At 33.1% G+C, this 21,734-nt stretch overlaps 2 protein-coding genes and 1 pseudogene across 2 annotated transcripts; all 3 read left to right on the plus strand.

Annotated features, from left to right (window-relative positions):
• Positions 1–899: 899 nt before the first annotated feature.
• Positions 900–1,564, plus strand: LOC107011796 (histone H3.2). The gene has a single exon (XM_015211444.2). It carries the CDS (start codon positions 993–995, stop codon positions 1,401–1,403), a length of 411 nt encoding a protein of 136 aa, XP_015066930.1. The 5' UTR covers positions 900–992; the 3' UTR covers positions 1,404–1,564.
• Positions 1,565–4,032: 2,468 nt separating this feature from the next.
• Positions 4,033–5,966, plus strand: LOC107011795 (annotated as a pseudogene).
• A 12,714-nt stretch (positions 5,967–18,680) lies between these two features.
• Positions 18,681–21,195, plus strand: LOC107010594 (probable O-methyltransferase 3). Its single transcript, XM_015209873.2, has 2 exons — positions 18,681–19,639; positions 20,714–21,195. The coding sequence occupies exons 1-2, from the start codon at positions 18,875–18,877 to the stop codon at positions 21,020–21,022; spliced, it is 1,074 nt and encodes a 357-aa protein (XP_015065359.1). The 5' UTR covers positions 18,681–18,874; the 3' UTR covers positions 21,023–21,195.
• Positions 21,196–21,734: the final 539 nt, after the last annotated feature.

Raw genomic sequence — 21,734 nt, forward strand, 5'->3', positions numbered from 1 at the left:
TATATATATATATATATATGTTTGTGCGATTTTTTTATTATTTGTATTTTGAATAATTTATAAAATTGAATACATATTAAAATTTCAACTTACAATGTTATGTGTAAATGTAGATGGTTTATTCAATTTTACTATTGTTTACCGATTTTAAAAGCTGATGGTTTAAATTTTTTTAAAATTGAAAATTGACATTTTGTAAGTGATCAATTTACTAAGATGACAATTATTTATTCTCAAATAATCTAAGTTAAAAAAAAGGCAAACATGACAATAAAATTGTTCTTTTCATAACTAGTTAAAAGGTCATAAAGAAATACTATTGTCCGGCAATTATTACCATAACCCAATTGCATAATAATTTAAGGGTATAATTGATTTTTTTTTAATAAATTTTAATCCAAACACAAGATATGATAGGAAACAACGAATCAAACACTTGATAAAATAATTACGCACGATTAATCTATACATTACTAAATCTTGCATTATTAATTCCTGCATATTTATCTTTGTACCAAACAATCCCTAATTTTATTGTTTTGATTTTTGTTATCACATAATGCACATTTTATGTTTATCATCCGTGCCAAAACCCCTTGGGAAATGTGAACCGTAGATGTAAATGGAATTGACGTGCCTGATTACCCCACCTATTCCCAAAGCACAAAACTATCCACGTCATCGATCCGCAACTTGAGAATACTATAAATCAATGACAACCGTAGATTGTGCACCCATTCACTTTGTAACCAACGCAAAAGGATCACTTTTGGGTCCTCCACGTCATCGATCCACTACACTAAACAATCCCCAAATCTCGTCCATCCATTCAATTTCAATTCATCAACGGTCAAGATCACTCCTCCTCCTTCCCTCAAATTTCTTTAAATTCTCCCTCCTCTCTTCTTCCATCACCATCACATTCAAAATCTCAAGAGCTTCCTCAAATTCCCTATCTCTTTTCACCAAATCTTATAAACCCTAATTCCCAAATGGCTCGTACTAAGCAAACAGCCCGAAAATCTACCGGAGGAAAAGCTCCAAGGAAGCAATTGGCGACCAAAGCTGCCAGAAAGTCAGCTCCAGCCACCGGAGGAGTGAAGAAGCCTCACAGATTCAGGCCAGGAACTGTGGCTCTTCGTGAGATCCGCAAGTACCAGAAGTCAACTGAGCTTCTGATCCGTAAGCTTCCATTCCAGCGTTTGGTTCGTGAGATTGCTCAGGATTTCAAGACTGATCTCCGTTTCCAGAGTTCTGCTGTTGCTGCACTCCAGGAAGCTGCTGAAGCTTACCTTGTTGGTTTGTTTGAAGACACTAACTTGTGTGCCATTCATGCTAAGAGGGTTACTATCATGCCTAAGGATATCCAACTTGCTAGGAGAATTAGGGGTGAGAGGGCATAAATGTGAATTCATGGTAGCTATTAGTTGAAAAAAAAAGAAGAATCAATGGTAGATTGTTGTTAAGAGTTCCCAGTGTATTTTGATTCAGAATTTACTCGATTCTGGCGATGTAGTAGAAATGAAAGTATTCTAATGAATTATCAGTACTTTTTGCAAAATAATATGTCCTTTTCAATTCAGTCTTGATTATTGGATTGACATTCTTTTCGTTGTTGTTGTATTGATTGGAATAAGTGATGTCACAGTTTTTGTTTATAATGGATGTTAATCCAATCTTTGATTTCTTAATCTATCTAGAAGACAATGATATACGAGCTGAAAATAGAAATAGTAAACCTGAATGTGAATCACTAATATTCTCCATGAAGTCAGATTGATGTGGAACAGATAATAATATCTGAAGACTCAAGTTGCTAGATGTTTTCAAGTGTTGATCATTATCTGGCATGGTGTGGAAGACAAGGATTTTGTGGAGGTAATGTATGGATAACTGCCAAACACAAAGCCTGCCTTACAAGTGTCATATTTTTGCAATTTTAATGATTATCCATTAATCTCCCTTCTTTTTATCCCCTTTATTCTCTTGTAGTTTTGAATATCATTTTTGTGACAATTTGATGTACCTCTTTCCAGTCTGTGGTCTTGGTTACCCAGCAATCCTGGGTCAAATCTCATTTTCTTTGGGGAGCTGTTCCTTCTATAGTATATGTTATGGAACACTCATCCTTTTGCTAATCTTTTCTACATATATTCATGCCAATCCAACAACACTAGGATCATCTCATTTATCAAACCAATCTATGGCTGGCACGGTATATTTGAGAACTAATAGGTTTGAGGTTAAATTAGAGGGCATTACCTATAAGGCCAAAGAGTTTGAATCTTTATGTGCAATTGATTTTCTTTTTCCAGAAGGTAAAGTTTGGGTTCGTCCACCTGTTGTTGGCCTTGACGCCATGCGCCACCCTCGTGATCCCACCATAATTTTGGTTCTATTGTGTTTTGGAGTAGGTTGTCTGATCCTCAGGTTTCATTCTGGGGAACAATTACCTGATCCTGTCCTAAAATTCCTTACGGATGAGAGGATCCGATTTGTTGGTTTTGGAATCCCAGAAAAGAAAGATATATTCCCATTTGAGGAATTCGGTTTGACTAAAGATAAAGTAGACATTGGCTATATTGCCACCAAGTATTTCAAAAATCCCAAATATAAGCAGTGTGAACTAGGAGAGTTGGCGCGCAAAGTTCTTGGGATCAAGAGAATGATAGGTCTTACAGAGGCTTCATCCTTTGAGAGACATGAGCAAATCAAATGCGCTATCTGTCAACTTTTCATATCCAATGTAATTGCCATGTCATTATTGACTACAGCTGATAAGAAAAAGTGGTCAGATGCTCCAAAGAAGACATCATTTCTAAAGAATCTATCTTCTCTGCCTTTGTTGAGTGAAGGATGGTTCAAATTGCCTAAAGGGAAAAAGGGAGACAAGAACCCTTCATTGCGAAGAGGTACAGATGTTCTTGTTCGAACATCATCAGAGGAAGAAAAATATCTTGTTGACACAACTGTAAGCAAACATAAAGAAGCTACAAACGGTAAAATTGCAGAATTTACCTTCTGTGATGATTCTGCTGGTTTTTGGGGTGATAAAAAAAAAGTCATGGTTGATGATCGTGTCCAAGGCAAAGGCAGTAAATGTAACTTAGATGATGGTGCCTCTCCCCGTATAAGTGGTGGTGAATTTGGTTCGGGTGAGGATCTTTTCCTAGTCAAAGTTAGTGAGGATAAGTCAGGAGAGGGTTCTGCTTATGGCAAGGCTAAAGAGATTAGTGCAATTGATGATTCCAATGAGGATGCTTTAGACTTTTTTGCAAAAAATGATTCCAAGAAGGAGGCAGCCTATTTGTCAAAAAGGCCTCTAAAAGGGATCCTGAAATGTCCATCTGCAGGTCAGGAAGCTTGGAATTCATTATGTCCTAACCTTGATTCCCCTCTATCGGTGGACAATGGTACAATTTCATTGAGACGAGCCAATTCTAAGGGGTGTAATGTTAGCTTTAAAGAACAGTGGGTGTGAAACGCTGGTATACAATCCATGTCCGTTATGTCTTCATATTGTTTTCATGTTTGTTCTCCTTATGTTATTGGAACCTCTAGTGCCATCGCATTGTACATTACCATTAGACTGGCTGTTGTAATGTATTTTCATTGTCAGACTTGTGGTGTTCCAACTTTAGCAACCTCCCTGTGCTTCTACCCAATCTCCTTTAGTCTCTGTGGCTGTGTGAGTGGAACTGTGGAAGCACTGACCGAGGTTGGAATTCATAACATTGTTTCTTTTGAATTGTATGTTCAAGCTCAAATTGTTAGGATACTTTTATCTATATGTTTGTGTTTAAATCCCTCCATGTCTGAGATCATATTCTTTTTCCTGGAAAGCAAACATCTTGCAAGATTTGAGTATTTTATCAATTCTCAGTTTGCTTTCTAGTGTATACGAATTGGGAACTGCATTAATGAAGACATTTTCTTGTAGTTGCTCCCTTTAAAGACAAATATTTGATTCTGCATTTGTTCTTCAAATTCTCCTGAGTTACCATTTCTTAGAAGACTTCCGCATTGTGAAATAGTAGTCATTGGACATACTCTTTGCAATTACACCATATATTACACTCAAGTCACCAATATTCTGTCACTTAGCCCACTAAAATCATAGGAAAAGGAAGAGTCAAGATCTTATGATGCAAATTTAAAGTTCCATCGCCATAGAGTTCAATGAGCAGTTAATTGAACTCTATGGGGATAGAAGGGGTGATTGATTTCTCACTACAAAGAAAAAAGGCCGAGGATATGAAATAGATAGAATCCAGTCCAAAATCTAAGGGAACCCAGTTGAGGAAAAAAGATTCTACATAAGTTATGAAGTAGTTGAATTAGTCCCTGATGGTATTGGATGGTGTTACTTTATCATACAAAGGATGATGACAAGCAACACAAAGTCAAATTAAACCAAAATGAGATGCTCTATTTTAACCTTTAAGTCAATTACTACTATCCAAAATTAAAAGCAGTTGACTTATCGGCTTTACCCTTTGTCTGGCTCTGTCTATAAGTGCATCACTATCTTTGTGTAGCCATTAAAAGTTTATACTCCATATTTATTTAAGTAGAAAAGAGCAGGGACGTTCTGATGAATGATGGCTAATGAACTGTTCCAAGCTCAGGCTCATATCTACAAGCATGCCTTCAGTTTTGTAAATTCCATGGTTCTTGGTTGTGCAATTCAGTTAGGCATACCAGATGTTATTCATAGTCATAAGCAGCCAATGACTCTGTCTCAACTTGTTTCTGAGCTGAAACTTCCTCCTCAAAAATCAGATGCAATTCATCGATTGATGCGCCTATTGGTATACTCTGGATTCTTTGCTACTACAAATACAATATTGCTTGATGAAAGCTCATAAAATCAGCAAGGGTATATTCTAACACCTTCTTCTAAGCTGCTTTTGAAGAGTGACATCCCAAATTTGTCACCTTTTGTTAGAGCAATTGTTGCTCCTGTTTCGGTGAATCCATGGCAATCTTTGGGGGATTGGTTTCTAGGAAATGAAACCACCCCATTTGAGACAGCGCATGGTGCACTCATGTGGGAATTCTTTCACCAGAATCCAGGTTTCAACAATGTTTTTGATGAAGCAATGGCTAGTGATTCCCAAATGATGTGTTTGGTTATTAAGGACTGCAAAGAAGTTTTTCAAGACATGGATTCCTTGGTTGATGTTGGAGGTGGCACTGGAATTATAGCTGACACTATTTTAGCTGCATTTCCTCATCTTAAATGCACTGTGTTGGACCTCCCTCATGTTGTTGCTAACATGCCAGACACACATAATTTGAAATATGTAGGAGGTGACATGTTTCACTCAGTTCCCTCTGCTGATTCCATCTTGTTTAAGGTAACGCGATTCTAACCTTTGTATACAAACTGCTGGAACATATCATGACATGATTGTTCAGAAATTTCTTTGCAACTTCCTTAACATTGATGTTGAACATGACAGTGTTACTTTTTGCAGCATGTGTTGCATAATTGGAGTGATGAGGATTGTGTGAAGATACTAAAGAGATGTAGAGAAGCTATCAAGGATAAAAATGAAGGAAGAAAAGGGAAGTTTCTTATCATTGACATGGTATTGGATGGAGATGATGAAGAAGCAAATATGACTGAAGTGTGAAGCAATGATGGTTGTAGCTACTGGAAGGCAGAGAACTGAGATAGAATGGAAAAAACTATTCATGGAGTCTGGCTTTATGAGCTACAAAAGTACACCTCTCTTTGGCCTAAGGTCCCTCATTCAAGTTTTTCCTTTTAAAATATATATTACATGCACAACAATTAAAATAGTTTGATTGATGAACTACATGCATTGTCAAGTTAATCAATCAGAGAAAATGGTCAAATCTATAATCAATCAGAGAAAATAGTCAAATCTATATTTGTATTGTATCATATCATATCATATATATTATTATAAGAGGGAACAAAAAAGTTAAAAGTTGAATTACAATTTTACCCTAACTATAAAAAAATGTTATAAAGCATTTAATTATTTAGTTTAAATGTTAAATTGTATCATTTTAATAAAAATGTAGATGACTTTTGCATTTCCTTAAATTAATTATTAATTAAAATATAAGGAAATAATTAAATGTTTGGAATGTGAAAAGATATATTTTAATTGTACATGTATATCCTAGAATAATTACTGGCATATGAAAAGAGTGACCCCCCATTTATCCGATTAATGCCACTGATTTTATTTATTTGATTTATTATTACTAAGATATTAAAAGTGTGTTATTATATATGAATGAATTAGTAATAAATTATTGAGATGACTTGTAATTGCCTCAATTTATTATTAATTACAATGGTTTGTGTTTTTCATCTTTTTAATTATTCCTTCAAACTAGACTAGATTCCAAGTTCAAAGCAATAATTATTAGTGGTAATGTTAATTCTCTTATTAAGTCTAACTATGATTTGTAATTTTTCTTTCCATCTATCTATATATTAAAGACTATTTTTGAACTAAAAAATATAGAATTTAAACAGACATTTTTACTACTATTTAAGAAATAGGTGATAACCATTAAAAAATGAAAGATATTGTCAATCAACTGATAATCAAAAAAACTATTCCATCTATGATAGGCAAAAAAGACATGAAAAAATAGAATACATGAGGTGGGGAGAAGAAATAGAAGGCTTCTTTTTAGACATGCCTAAGTCCTCATATCTCTTTCGATACATATTCTCCTTCACAAAGATTATTATTGTTTCTAATTTCTTTTGCATTTCTAATAAACTCATTCTGGTGTTGTAATCTTTTAGCTATTATTATGAGCTTTTGAAATAGATGTATGTATGAAGTTCAGTATTTAAATTATATATCTGTCAGTTTTATATTTTAAATGCAATTGCTTTTAATCTTGTATAATTTTGATAGTACTGTATTTTAATTTTAGAACCTTAAATAATATAAATATTTCACTCTATCGTTTCTCATTAATAAGTGTGCATGTACTTTTAATATCCATTTATGACTATAAAAGGTTATCGCTGATATTTAGATTAAAAAAGAGACTTATATAAAGTTAAAGGAGATTATATTATATTAATTAATTTCACATACTTTTTGCTTGATGTCAAATGCACAATCCCTTTTTATTTATTTTTGTTGATACATTAAATATAATTGGTAAAATTAATATTGTTGGTTTAAACATTTTCTATTTGATAGCATAATTTTATATTATGTAACAATAGTAAAAAATAAACGTGCAACGCACGTTGTCAGAAACTAGTATTACTAAAAGCATGAACAAAAAAGTTGAAAGTTGAATTACGGTTTTACCCCTTCTATAAATTAAATTGTTATAAAATATTTCAATATTTGATTGTATAAATTTAATAAAATGTTAATGACTTTTAGACTTTCTAAGATTAATTCCTAACTAAATATCTAATTTATTGATATTTATCATCTATAATAATCTATATGTATATAATAATTATTTTTTAAAAAAATTTTTTTTTTACCTAAATTTCTTTACTTTTCCTCTTCTTTTAACTTTTTCCTTAACCCCTCTCATGAATAATATAATTGATGTGGATAAAGTATTGTCCTTTATGATAAATAACGAAATTTAATAATTTAAAGGGTGCAAATCTACATAATGGAGATACACATTGATAATGTCCTCTTGATTATTATTAAAGAATGACTCTAGTTTCACAAATTTAAATTCATTGATGCTTAATTACATGATAAGAACTTTAGTTGTTCTTTCTACCTGATTTGCTAACTTTAATTTTTTTTTCATATTCCTCATTTATTTATTATTATTTTCTAATTACTTATTCAACTTTTATACTCTTAATATTCATAACTCTCATCTTTTCATATTCATAACCTCCAAATATTTAAACTAAAACTTTAAGATATCTTTTCATATTCCTTCAATTCTATTTATATAAATTCAACTTTTTTATCTCATGAAACCCCTACCAAGATTATTTGGCTATTATTTTTATTCTATAGTAAAAGTAGATGATGAAGACTCTTGAATTTTGATAGGATATGAAAGGAGTCAATAAGAACTCAAAGAGTTATGTACTAATTTTGTACTTATTTTTTCATCTATATACATCAATTTTATAAGAATAATGTCTATATTGTACTTTTTCTTAAATATTCTCTTTCTTTTTGTCTTTTTTTCTCTCGGTTAGTCTGTTAGACTTCTTAATTTAGTTTTCTATGAATGTTTCATTGCCGTAAGTCTTTATTCTTATTTTGTAATTGTTACATTTTATTATTCATTACAATTTACATATATATTTCCATAAAATTTTAGTCATTCTAACATATCTATAAAAATTCACATGAAACATACGTGCGAAGCACGTGCTCATAAACTAGTATTAAATAAACGTAAACATCAACACATTCACTAGACCATTTTCAATAAATATATACGTGTGTTTCGAGTATATTACTATTACAAGTCTGTTGTTAACTGAAAACTTAACTAATACCAAATATTCTTGTCACCAAGAGATTTTGATAATAACGTTCAAGATTTAATAGTATATATGTATCTAATAAAACTAAAATATGTCTTAGATATATACTAGAAATATATTGTGAATGTTACTACTAAAGTAGAGAAATAAATAGAGACAGTACAATAAAAAGATAAGGTTATCCTACCAGAAAAAGGATCAGGAGGCCTAATTATGCTCAACACAAATACCCACATTTATGAAAATTAGGACAAATACCCACATTTATGACGAAGATGACAAATTTAGCTCATAAAGCTTGAGCAAAAGACACCATTGATGACTGCCATTAGAGAAGGAAGAAGGAGAAGAGAATCTGATCTGTAATTCTGTTATAAAATGAATGTGTGTTCTAACTAAACTATAATGCTATCTATTTATACAAATATACAAATGGATGATTCTAGAATAATTCAGTTAGGATTTGTAACAACCTCTCTAACTACCACTTAACATAAAAACAGAAAATGAGTAACTAATTCTGTGAAATGAATAACTAATAACTAATTCTAGGAAAAGGAGTTCTCAATACCCCCCTCAAGTTGAAGGTGATGCAATCGCTGTCAACTTGGACAATATATTCGAGTGTTTGATTCCAGTCAATGCTTTGGTGAGTATATCAGCTAATTGTTGAGCAGTGCCAATATGATGTAAAGTAATGAGGCCTTCTTGAAGTTTAGTCCGGACAAAGTGACAATCTATCTCAATGTGCTTGGTTCGCTCATGAAAAACAGGATTTCGTGCAATATGCAAGGCAGATTGACTATCACAGAACACATGAAATGGTTCAGTGCTAGGAACAGTCAGTTCTTCAAATAGTCTTTGCAACCATACTAATTCACCAACGACCTTTCTAAGCGATCTGTATTCTGCTTCAGCTGAAGACAAAGAAATGGTTTCTTGTTTCTTGGACTTCCAGCTCACTGGACTATTACCAAGCAGAACCACATACCCAGTAACAGATTTTCTAGAATCAGGGCAGGATGCCCAGTCTGAATCACAAAAAGCTCTCACTGTATAATCATCTGTATTGGACATGAAAATACCTAATGTTGGATCTTGCTTCAGATATCTTAACATGTGAAAGACTGCTTGTAGATGAGGCTCTCTAGGTGCATGCATGAATTGACTTAAGTGTTGTACCCCATAGGCAATGTCCAGTCTAGTATTTGTGAGAAAGTTGAGTTTACCTATGAGCTTCCTGTAATAAGCAGGATCTGAGAGTAATGAACCTTCTTCAGCTCTCAACTTGATTAATGGATCAAGAGGTGATGAGAAAGGTGTGAAATGACTGCAATTATATTCCTTGAGCAGATCCAAAGTAAACTTTCTTTGAGAAATGAGAATGCCATCTTCCTTATACAAGACCTCTAAACCAAGGAAGTAGTGTAACCTCCCCAAGTCTTTTATCTTGAAAGTCTCATGCAGAAAAGTCTTCAGATTTTGTATCTCCACAAGATCAGTACCAGTGATTAGTACATCATCCACATATACAGCTACAAACACCATTGATGAACTTGATTTTTTGTGAAATAGAGAATAGTCATTCATGGAATGAGTGTATCCTCTTGAGTTGAGAGCATCAGTTAACTTTGCATACCATTGTCTGCTGGCCTGTTTCAGGCCATATAAAGATTTATTCAACTTGCAAACAAGATTAGGATTGCCAGTATCTAATCCTTGTGGTATATCCATGTAAACTTCCTCCAATAAATCCCCATGAAGAAAAGCATTATTGACATCTAGTTGGAATATATCCCAATGTTTCTTGGCTGCAGTAGCAAGCAAAGCTCTAACTGTTGTCATTTTCACAACTGGGGAAAATGTTTCAGTGTAGTCGACTCCAGCATGTTGAGTATAACCCTTCACAACTAACCTGGCTTTCAGTCTTTCTATTGTACCATCTGCCTTATGTTTAATCTTGTATACCCATTTGCATCCAATGGGTTTCTTCCCAGATGGCAAGGGAACTAGATCCCATGTATGGTTTTCATGCAGTGCACTGAATTCTTGTGTCATAGCTGTTTGCCATGCAGGATTCATAGCTGCTTCTTCATAAGATGATGGTTCACATTCATGAGAAATATTCATCACAAAAGACTGACTAGAAGGTGTCAAATCCTCAGGGGCAATATGACTATTGTGTGTAAAAGAAGTACAAAGTGAGAGTGAAGTGGTTTTGGGTTTTAGGTGAATGTAATCTTTTAGGTAAGATGGTGTTATGTGAACTCTGGTTGATTTTCTAAGAACAGGTGCAGCTTTAGGAGGTTCAGAAAAAGGTTGTGTTAAACTAGTGGTTTCAGCAGAACTAGATGTTATAGGTGATGTTGGTTGATGAGCTCTTTGATCACATTGTTCAAGATTATTGTGAGATGATATAGGAGCACTTTGTGTAGGATTAGGAGGAGGTGAGTCATTATCAGGATATAATGAAGAGAAAGAAGGAATGTCAGAATGGAAAAGTGGAGATGTAGGAAAAACAGTAGTATTTTTTGTCAAAGAAAAAGGAAATATTGTCTCATGAAACACCACATCCCTGGAAACATGGATCTTTTTAGTAGCTAGACTTAGCACTTTGTACCCCTTTGTGTTAGGAGGATATCCTATGAAGACATGAGGACTAGTTTTAGGATCAAATTTGGTTCTTTGTGGTTTTGGTATGGTAGGATAACATAGGCAACCAAAACTTCTCATGTGTGAATATGATGGTTTTCTTTGGTGTAATACTTCAACAGGACACTTATTTTCCAAGGTATGTGATGGTAGCCTGTTGATAATATGAGTGGCTGTTAAAATGCATTCCCCCCAGTATCTTATTGGTAGGTTAGATTGGAAAAGGAGTGCTCTAGCTGTTTCAAGTAGATATTTGTGTTTTCTTTCCACTACACCATTTTGTTGTGGTGTGTGTGGGCAAGTTTTCTGATGGAGGATACCTTTGGATTGGAAAAACAAATTGGCTTCAGTGTTTGAGAATTCCAATCCATTGTCTGATCTGATTTTCTTTATTGAGGTTTGAAACTGATTTTCAACCATCAATACAAATGACTTCACCACAGGTAATGCATTACTTTTATTGCTTAAGAGATAGGTCCATGTAGCCCTACTGCAATCATCTACTAAGGTGATGAAATAGCTGAAGTTGTTGTGTGTTTTGGTGTGGTAAGGCCCCCATAGATCAATGTGTAACAAATCAAAACATTTAGTGGACTGAGTGGTTTTAATGGGAAATGGTAACCTTGTTTGCCTAGCCATAGGACAGATTGGACAAAAAAAAGGTTGTTTGGTTGAGAACTTCACTGGTATTGAAGTTAACCCTCTCATCTTCACAAAGGGAACATGACCAAGTCTATAATGCCATAACAGGTCTGCAGCATTTGCATGAGATGTAAAAGAAGTGAAACAAGAATTATCACTTTTATTGGTAACAATTGTATTCTTTACAACAGGATTAGAATCAACAAAACAGTTCTTTGTATTTGTACTAGGGAAACAGAAATGGGAACTAGATGAACATTGTGGTTCGTTTTTATTGATTACATGAGATGAAAGACAAGGAAAATTGTGATTCTGCTGAGGAATATGATTGTTCTTCTGTAGGCACTTTGAACAAAGAAAGTACAGCCCATCATGTGTCTTACCAATTTCCAGAGGCCTCTTCAGTGAAGGGGCCTGCAGTATACAAAATGAATTAGTGAAGATAGTGTTACATTGAAGATTTTTATTCAAAGAACTTATGGATATCAAATTATATTTGAAGGTAGGTATCAAAAGAACATTTGACAATGTGATCTCAGAGGTTAGCCTCACTTCTCCAACTTGTGTTACTTTGACTCTATAGCCATTAGGTAGTCTAACAAGCATTGGATAGGGTATTGTAATGATTTTGGAGATTGGTCTTATCAAAAGTTATATGATGAGTAGCCCCTGAGTCTAAGATCCAAGAGTCAGTTTTTTTGAAACATCCACATGAAAGTTTATCATAATCTACAGAGGAATTGCAAGCAATTATACCTGCAAAGTTGGCAGATGCATTATCAGATGCTGGATTATTAGATGCAGATCCATCTCCCATGTTTCCTCCTTGGAATTGCTGCAACATACTGACCAAATGATGATATTGTTCTTGAGACAAAACACCTGCAGGACCACTCTGAGTGCTAGATTCACCCTTCTCTAGCAGATCTCCATGAACATTTGCTGCAGTACCTTTGCCTTTGTGTCCTTTATACTGGGAAGAATTGGAGTTTTGATTCTGGTTGTATTGACTCCTTGGTGGATAGTTATTGTAAGGCTGGTTATTAGGTCCTGAATTGGCATTTGGTCTGCTAGGATATCCATGGAGCTTGTAGCATCTGTCCTTTGTGTGTCCAACTCTTTTACAATGATCACAGAAAGGCCTTGTTCTTGCACTACTATTGGCATAGTTGGTTTGAAAACCTCGCACACCTGAAGGACTTCCAGAACTTCGTGAAGAACTGGAACTAACATTCAAGGAAGAGGAAGATTCTGCAGAAAATTGATTGTTTGGTTTGAACTCTCTTTGTTTTTCTTCCTGAACCAAAAGAGCAAAAGCTTGTCCCATAGAAGGTAAAGGATTCATCATCAGCATGTTTCCTCGAATGATGGTATAAACCTCATTAAGGCCCATGAGAAACTGAATGAGTCGTCTGTCTTGCTCAGCCTTATGCATTGTCTGTTTAGCACCACATGTACAAGTACAATTGCAGATATTCTTAGCACTTAGTGTGGTGAGCTCTTCCCAGAGTTTCTTCATTCTTGTGTAATATGAAGTAATGTCCAGAATACCTTGATTGAGATCATTAATTTCCTTCTGGATTTGATACAGCTTAGCTCCATTGGTCTGATCATATCGATCCTGTAATTCACTCCACAACTCCAATGAATCAAACACGTATTCTACACTATCTGCAATGTCCTTGCTTAAGGAATTCAGTATCCAGGAAGTAACCATGGCATCACATCTTTCCCATTGACGATAATCAGGAGACTGTGGACTTGGCTTCATGCATTCTCCATTGATGAACCCTAACTTGTTCTTCACTGAAAGTGAACGTAACACACTTCTTTTCCATGATCGAAAACCAGCACCATCAAATGGTACAGGAACAAGCACTGAACCTGCACTATCAGAGGGGTGAATGTATAGTGGACTTCCAGCATCGAAATTAATTGGAGCTGGAACAGAGGATGACGGAGCAGAGGATGAGGACCCAGTAACATGATTCACAACTTCAACCATTGTGCGAATTGAAGAAGAAGAAGAAAAAGAACGAAATTGAAGATGAACAATTAACAGATATGAATTTGAGCAGAAAAAAAACCTTTAATGCTCTGATACCATGACAAATTTAGCTCACAAAGCTTGAGCAAAAGACACCATTGATGACTGCCATTAGAGAAGGAAGAAGGAGAAGAGAATCTGATCTGTAATTCTGTTATAAAATGAATGTGTGTTCTAACTGAACTACAATGCTATCTATTTATACAAATATACAAATGGATGATTCTAGAATAATTCAGTTAGGATTTGTAACAACCTCTCTAACTACCACTTAACATAAAAACAGAAAATGAGTAACTAATTCTGTGAAATGAATAACTAATAACTAATTCTAGGAAAAGGAGTTCTCAATAGAAGATATTCAACTAATAAGCACATAGGAGCCACAATATATATATCAATTTTATATATATATCTATATTACCATGACTAGCTGAATCTGGCTTTATGTGACTGTTGGATATATATATATGGTGAAAACCCTTCAACAAATACTTAATTTCAAACCCAAAACAAGATCTTCACCATCATGTTTAAATCTCTTTAAAACCCCTCTAAATTGACTAATTCTTATACGTAGAAAATATATATCCATACTACATACATGATAAATGATATATTTGGTAAAAATTTTATATTATCAAAATGAATTAAAGTTATGTATCAAAATTAATATTTGAACATGATATAATGTGCATGATAAAATTGTAATGTATCAAAATTAATATTTAAACATGATACAATATGCATGATAAAATTATAATGTATCGTAGTGTAGAAACAAAGACACTGTACATTAATTAAGAAACGAAATTAAGTAGACAGTTTAGATAATCTAGTATTATTATAAGTGGAAAACTCTAAAGTAAAAGGTTGAATTACCATTTTGTCTCTTTACTAAATTAAACTTTTATAATTTCATATATATATATATATNATTTTAAAAAAATACAAATGAGTAATTATCCTTAAGACAAGAAATTGAAGTAGATTCATTTATCTTTCAAAGTTAAATTTCATCTCTATTTTTTTTATATTTTAATAGTATTTGACCTTTCAATTTTCCACGTGTCTTTTCATGTTTTCTAATTTTGTTCTATAAATTTAACTTTGCCAAGAAAAAATTTTATTTACTATTCCTAAAATTCTTGTGTGTAGGAACTCAAAAATTTATTTCTCATTAAATTTTCTTTCTTTATTCTTCCAATAGTAATTTCCTTTTACATTCTTCATTCGTACTTTAATATATAAAATATTTCTTTGTTATTATTGGTTGTACATAGTTTAATCTTCTTAATGATATTTATTCTGATAAATCTTTTTACATTCGTTAAATACTCTATAAAGTTTATCATAAGGTGGGTTTGTCCAATTATTTCATTTGCCTTCTTTAATTAGATTTCTCCTCCAAAAAGAGTCTACTCAGGTAAATCTATTCCAATATAATTGTTTTAACTACAAATATTGACCAACACTTTTTTTATTATTGCTTAACTAGCAGCATATTCACTTCTTTTGGTATAATATCTATTTATGAAAAGTTTCTATTGCAATAAAACTCAAATTCAGATATAAGTTGATCTGTGAATGCCTTTGAATATTTAAACTTTGAAATGTAGACATGAACAATGTTTGGAGCACACAAGTTCATAGTTGATTGTGTGTTTGTGTAGTTTAAAATGATATAAAATACACGTGCGTTGCACGTGTTCAAGAACTAGTGAATATATAAATGTCACAAAAATTTATTCTTGACATGCCCAGAAAGATAATTATAGATAAACCGTAAACGCCAACACAAGTAAAATTAGTAAACTGACGAATACAATAGGTTAGATACACTCATTGTATACAAATTATGGCACTTGTTGCTGTTGGGGTATACAAGTTAATTAATATGTAGATTTCCAAGAACAATTTGTTCATTCCCTGTTTGTTTTAAATTGTTTTCTCCATTTACCAAACCCTACCCAGGGCACAATCTTCTAAACAAGCATTGACAGATCATACCTTTTCATTCAGATAGAAGTCAAATGACTAGTTTTAGGATTAGATATGATAAAGACCAACTTTTATTTTAGTTGATCTTGTAGTGATTTAAAGTCGAAACTGAAATGGAGGACTTTAAATATTAATTTTTTTAATGAAATATATTATAGCCAATACATTTAATAAATATAGCATTCTAGATTATTTTAAGTCTTTAACAATTTTTTTCCTCTTACATAAAAAGCTTTATACCTATAACCTACAATGACAATAAAATTTGCGTTGATAAAACAATAATCAGGAACGAAAAATTATAGCAACAATCGATTTATTATTCAAATTTATTATTTCAAGTGCGAGTGTTACAATCTTTATGATTCCTCTGAATTCGCCTTTTTAAATATAATTTTAAGGGATTTAAAGCTTGATCTTAAACTTGGGATTTATCTTGATCTTGATCTTGCTCTCGGACTTGGACTTGATCTTGAACTTGATCTTGGACTTGATCTTGACTTGACTTGAACTTTATCTTGATCTTGATCTTGATCTTGACTTTCTAGTTGAATTCAAGGGCTTCGAGCTTGATCTTGATTGTTCTTAAACTTGATCTTGGACTTGGACTTGATTTTGATCTTGACTTGAACTTTATCTGGATCTTGACTTTCTAGTTGAATTCAAGGGCTTCTGATTTTGACTTTCTAGTTGAATTCAAGGGCTTCGAGCTTGATCTTGAATCCGGTGCTCTTGATCTTGATTGTTCTTGGACTTGATTCTGATCTTGACTTGAACTTTGTCTAGATCTTGACTTTCTAGTTGGATTCCAGGGCTTCTGATCTTGACTTTCTAGTTGAATTCAAGGGCTTCGAGCTTGATCTTGAATCCGGTGGTCTTGATCTTGATTGTTCTTAAACTTGATCTTGGACTTGGACTTGATTTTGATCTTGACTTGAACTTTATCTGGATCTTGACTTTCTAGTTGAATTCAAGGGCTTCTGATTTTGACTTTCTAGTTGAATTCAAGGGCTTCGAGCTTGATCTTGAATCCGGTGGTCTTAATCGTTCTTGAACTTGATCTTGACTTCTTCAAATCTTGAACTTGAACAATTGAATTCTTGAACTTGTAGAGTTTATAGCGTTTGATCCACGAGTTTTCTCTAGCTTCTTGTTTAGAATTCTTGGTTCTCTTTTTCTGAATTATGAGACCCCTATTTATAGTTTTAGAATAGAGGAGTTGCGATTGAAACATGACTCCCTTCAGCCAATCGGATTTAAGTGAAATCTTTATGGAGCAGGCTTTAATTAAACTTATATTTATCTGAATTTAAGTAATTAAATTAATTATATTAATCCATAATATTTATTTCGACTAATATATTCATTAATTTAATATAATCCGAACAACTTTATATTTAATAAATTTTAATGACTACACTATTATTCCTTTTTTTTTTTTAAAAAAAACCCTCTTAAATACAAAGGTTTAAGACAATTGCTTTTTTCTTTAGAGCCGCCCTTGCCAGACAAGCAAGTCCCATCCCCTTTACTCAAAGATGATTTTCATCCCTCCTTTTGATGTGGTCTTGTGGAGGGAGGTAAAGCTTAAGCCACCTTTCACTGTTGTATAAGAAAAGAAAGAAGTAGTACTATATAACTTTCATATAATATTCACACAGAAGTAATATAAGTACAGTAATATGCAAACTAAAAATTTATTTTTCATACAATAATAACATAAAACTTAAATAAAAATTTGATACAATTCAATGGTAACTTTGAATTTCAACTAGTTAGGATGGCTCAAATCTTACCTAAATAGCCCAAAAGTTTAGATTCAAACTCCGTTCGATGTTTCAGTACTTGAAACTAAAAAAAAAAATTAACAATAAATTAATTTTTTAAATTTAAATATCGAGCTCTTTAAATGACCCGACAATTTTTTTTTCTAGATATGCTACAAATTATATAGTTGTTATATATTTGATAGATAAGTAAAAAATATTTAAGAATATGAAATCTTATTCAAAATATATATTTATATATTTGATAGTATGAAATATGATTTTTACCAATTACACCCGACCAAATACATGTATAGTCGACTCTTAAAATTGCCACAAGAAAAGAGGCAGCTGTCAACTCTAAGTATGTCATCACAAACATAATTACATACCTAATGACAATTAGACGAGCATGCATTTACTTAAGCAAATTAATTGTCAAACACACAACTAGGCTGTTAATAGTCCCTCGTTAAGGATCTAGTTACCGGACGTTGCAAAATAAAATTTGAAGTTTTTTTTTCTATCTATGGTGTTGATTCGTTAGAGAGAACCTACAATATGTTGAGTTTGAAGTAGTCAAAGACTTAGTAATTTTCTGCTTAATATTTCACTGAATTCAAATACATTAAATACAACACTGAAACAAGGAAAATAATTGTCTACTGAATGAGAAAGTGAAGAAATAACCTCCTTAGTGCAACAACTGCTACCTAAAAATAAGAAAAAATAAATAATTGAAAAGCTGTGATAATCTACTATAAACACTATCGGACAGAAATAAAAAATAAATAACTTATAAGCTAAAGAATTCTACTTTTGAATTTCCTTAAATATTCCATGTGCAAATCATTGGTAGACTAAAAGGGTGCTAACATACACGTCCAATATATTATTCATAAATAACCATTCTCTTTTCCTGATCTACCACCATATTTGGAATTTGACAAGTTGATAATTTGATATCAATATATAACCTTGATAGCTTCAATATAGTTGCAAATAGTAATAATTAAAACTTGAGAAAAGAAAAACAAAAAATACTGAATATCTTGATTCGTCAGCTATAAATTAGACAGTTTATAATTTGATATCAATGCATAACCTTTGATAGCTTCAGTAAATTTTAGACACTGTATTTTTATTTTTCGAACTTCCGATTTAAAATGATTAGTCTATTACTACTATTCAAAATCAAAGCAGTTGACCCTGCATTCAAAGTTTATACTATTTGATTGTTTAAGCAGAAAAAGAGCAAGGAAATTCTGAAGAAGAATGGATGTTCCAATGTCTAGTGAAATGTTTGAAGCTCAGGCTCATATCTACAAGCATGCCTTCAGTTTTGCAAATTCCATGGTTCTTGGTTGTGCAATTCAATTAGGCATACCAGATGTTATTCATAGTCATAAGCAGCCAATGACTCTGTCTCAACTTGTTTCTGAGCTGAAACTTCCTCTTGAAAAATCAGAGGCAATTCATCGATTGATGCGCCTATTGGTATACTCTGGATTCTTTGCTACTACAGACTTTCTTGATGAAAACTCAGAAAGTCAACAAGGGTATGTTCTTACACCTTCTTCTAAGCTGCTTTTGAAGAGTGAGATCCCAAACTTGTCACCTTTTGCTAGAGCAATGATTGATCCTGTTATGGTGAATCCATGGCAATCTTTAGGGGATTGGTTTCTAGGAAATGAAACCACCCCTTTTGAGACAGCACATGGTGCACCCATGTGGAAATTCTGTGACCAAAATCCAAGATTCAACAATGTTTTCAATGAAGCAATGGCTAGTGATTCCCAAATGATGTGTTTGGTTGTGAATGACTGCAAACAAGTATTTCAGGAGATAGATTCCTTGGTTGATGTTGGAGGTGGCACTGGAATTATAGCTAACACTATTTTGGCTGCATTTCCTCATCTTAAATGCACTGTGTTGGACCTACCTCATGTTGTTGCTAACATGCCAGACACACATAATGTGCAATATGTAGGAGGTGACATGTTTCACTCAATTCCCTCTGCTGATGCCATCTTGTTTAAGGTAACGCGATTCTAGCTCTTGTTTACGATCTGCTAGTGTTACATCTCTAAATATGTTTAGATTGATGCACTCTAGAATTTCCTCAATCTGATTAACTTGAGGGATGAAAGGTCTTGTTCCCTCCCTCTTAGCCTCAACAAATAAGTAAACACTCCTACTTTGAATATGCAAGATACCTCAACCCATCTCTATTGTATCATGAGTTAAACATTTCAATTTACAAAATAATTATCTAGACACCACCAAATTTTATGTCACGTCAGCGTCAGGTGTGCAGTAGACACAGGCGAGTTGGAGTGTTCAATGGCCACTTGAGATCAACTTGAGGAGTTTAGATTTGCACTCTCAAAGTTGGAGTGCTTATTTACTAGCTAAGACCAAACTTGAGTGTATGTTTATGTATTATGCCTACAAAAATTCCTTTACAATTTGCTGAACATTCATGGTGAACATATAGTGAAGTACATAAAACAAGGATCATAGCTTTGAGCTCACTGCACCCTTCCTCAAAAAAAAAAATTTACATTAGGGGCGTATTGAAGATATAACTAAGTAAATAACTTTAACTCACATCTCAAGAGTTCGTATTGACTTATGTAGTATTTCAATTATTCCCTCCATCCCAAAAAGATTGCCTTAGATACTATTTAGACAATCAAAGATATTTTCCTTGATCTTAATTTTTTTCCAAATTTTAAATATTTAGGATTGTTAATTTTTATGTAGTTCCTTGATTTATAAATTTTATTTTAAAAACTTTAAAGATTCTTAGTTCGAATTCACACCAAACATTAGTTACTTTGATCCTCATGTTCCGAATCAATACACTCTTTTTGGAAGACTATATAGATTATTTATTAAAGGCTATAGGTCATCATTCATCAGTTTGTGATGTTTACAATGTCTTGTTTAATTTCAGTGATGTTTTTATCTTGCTAGAAGGGGAAAAATAGACTATTCGAATCCTTGTTCTTCTGATCTCCTCTTGTCTGTTTTGTTGCTCATGCCAATGACTAGCAAAACAGTTTGAAAACTTTGTCTAATGGTTGAGAAAATGTGAGTTAATTTTTGCAGCATGTGATGCATAATTGGAGTGATGAAAATTGTGTGAAGATACTAAAGAGATGTGGAGAAGCTATCAAGGATAAAAATGAAGGAAGAAAAGGGAAGGTTCTTATCATTGACATGGTATTGGATAGAGATAAAGAAGAAGCAAACATGACTGAAGTGAAGCTCATTTTTGATGTACTAATGATGGTTTTACTCACTGGAAGGGAGAGAACTGAGAAAGAATGGGAAAAGCTATTCCTTGAGGCTGGCTTTATGAGCTACAAGATTACACCTCTCTTTGGCCTAAGGTCCCTCATTGAAGTTTTTCCTTAAAAATATTATGTAAGGATTAAAATAAATTTGATGAACTACATGAATTGTCGTTCCCTTGAAGTTCTTGCCTGTATATTGTGTTTCGATTATCACACTATTTAGCTCTTGTTATTGTTTCTTTCTTTCTTGTTGACTTCACATTGTTTCTTTTATTAACGGCTATGCTATCTTCATATTGCTCCTTATTCTTTTACTTGGGTTTGATGCACTTGAGTCGAAAGTTTTTCAGAAACAACCTCTCTACCTCCTCGAGATAGTGATAAGGTTTGGGTATATTGTTGTTGTTGACACCCAATTTTGGCCTAACATTTTAAAAATTCGTGATTTTGAAGCTTTATTTATTTAATAGCAAATTTTGGTCCGATGATTTTAAAATTCATACATTTTGAGTCAAATACAAAAAAAAAAAAAAAAAAAAAAACTGCTTTCCCACATTGTCTCTCAAACAATTTTCAATTTTGCAATAGTCCCACATCGGTGTTTCATCCTTTTTGAGGATTTTTGGGTTTCTATATAAGCCCACTTCATTCACTATTTTTAGAGAGGATTTGGAGGGGAAAACAAAAGAATACTCATAAAATTTTGAGAATTCTTGGTTCCCATAGTTCAAAAATTTTAAAGTGTTTTTGTGGTTTTTCGAGTTGAGGAGGTGGAGTCGTCTTCTTCAAACTCGTAGTTCCGGTTCGCCGCCCAGAACCAGGTAAATTTTTTT

This window comes from Solanum pennellii, chromosome 2 (genome assembly GCF_001406875.1).
Source record: "Solanum pennellii chromosome 2, SPENNV200".
Taxonomy (NCBI): Eukaryota; Viridiplantae; Streptophyta; class Magnoliopsida; order Solanales; family Solanaceae; genus Solanum; species Solanum pennellii.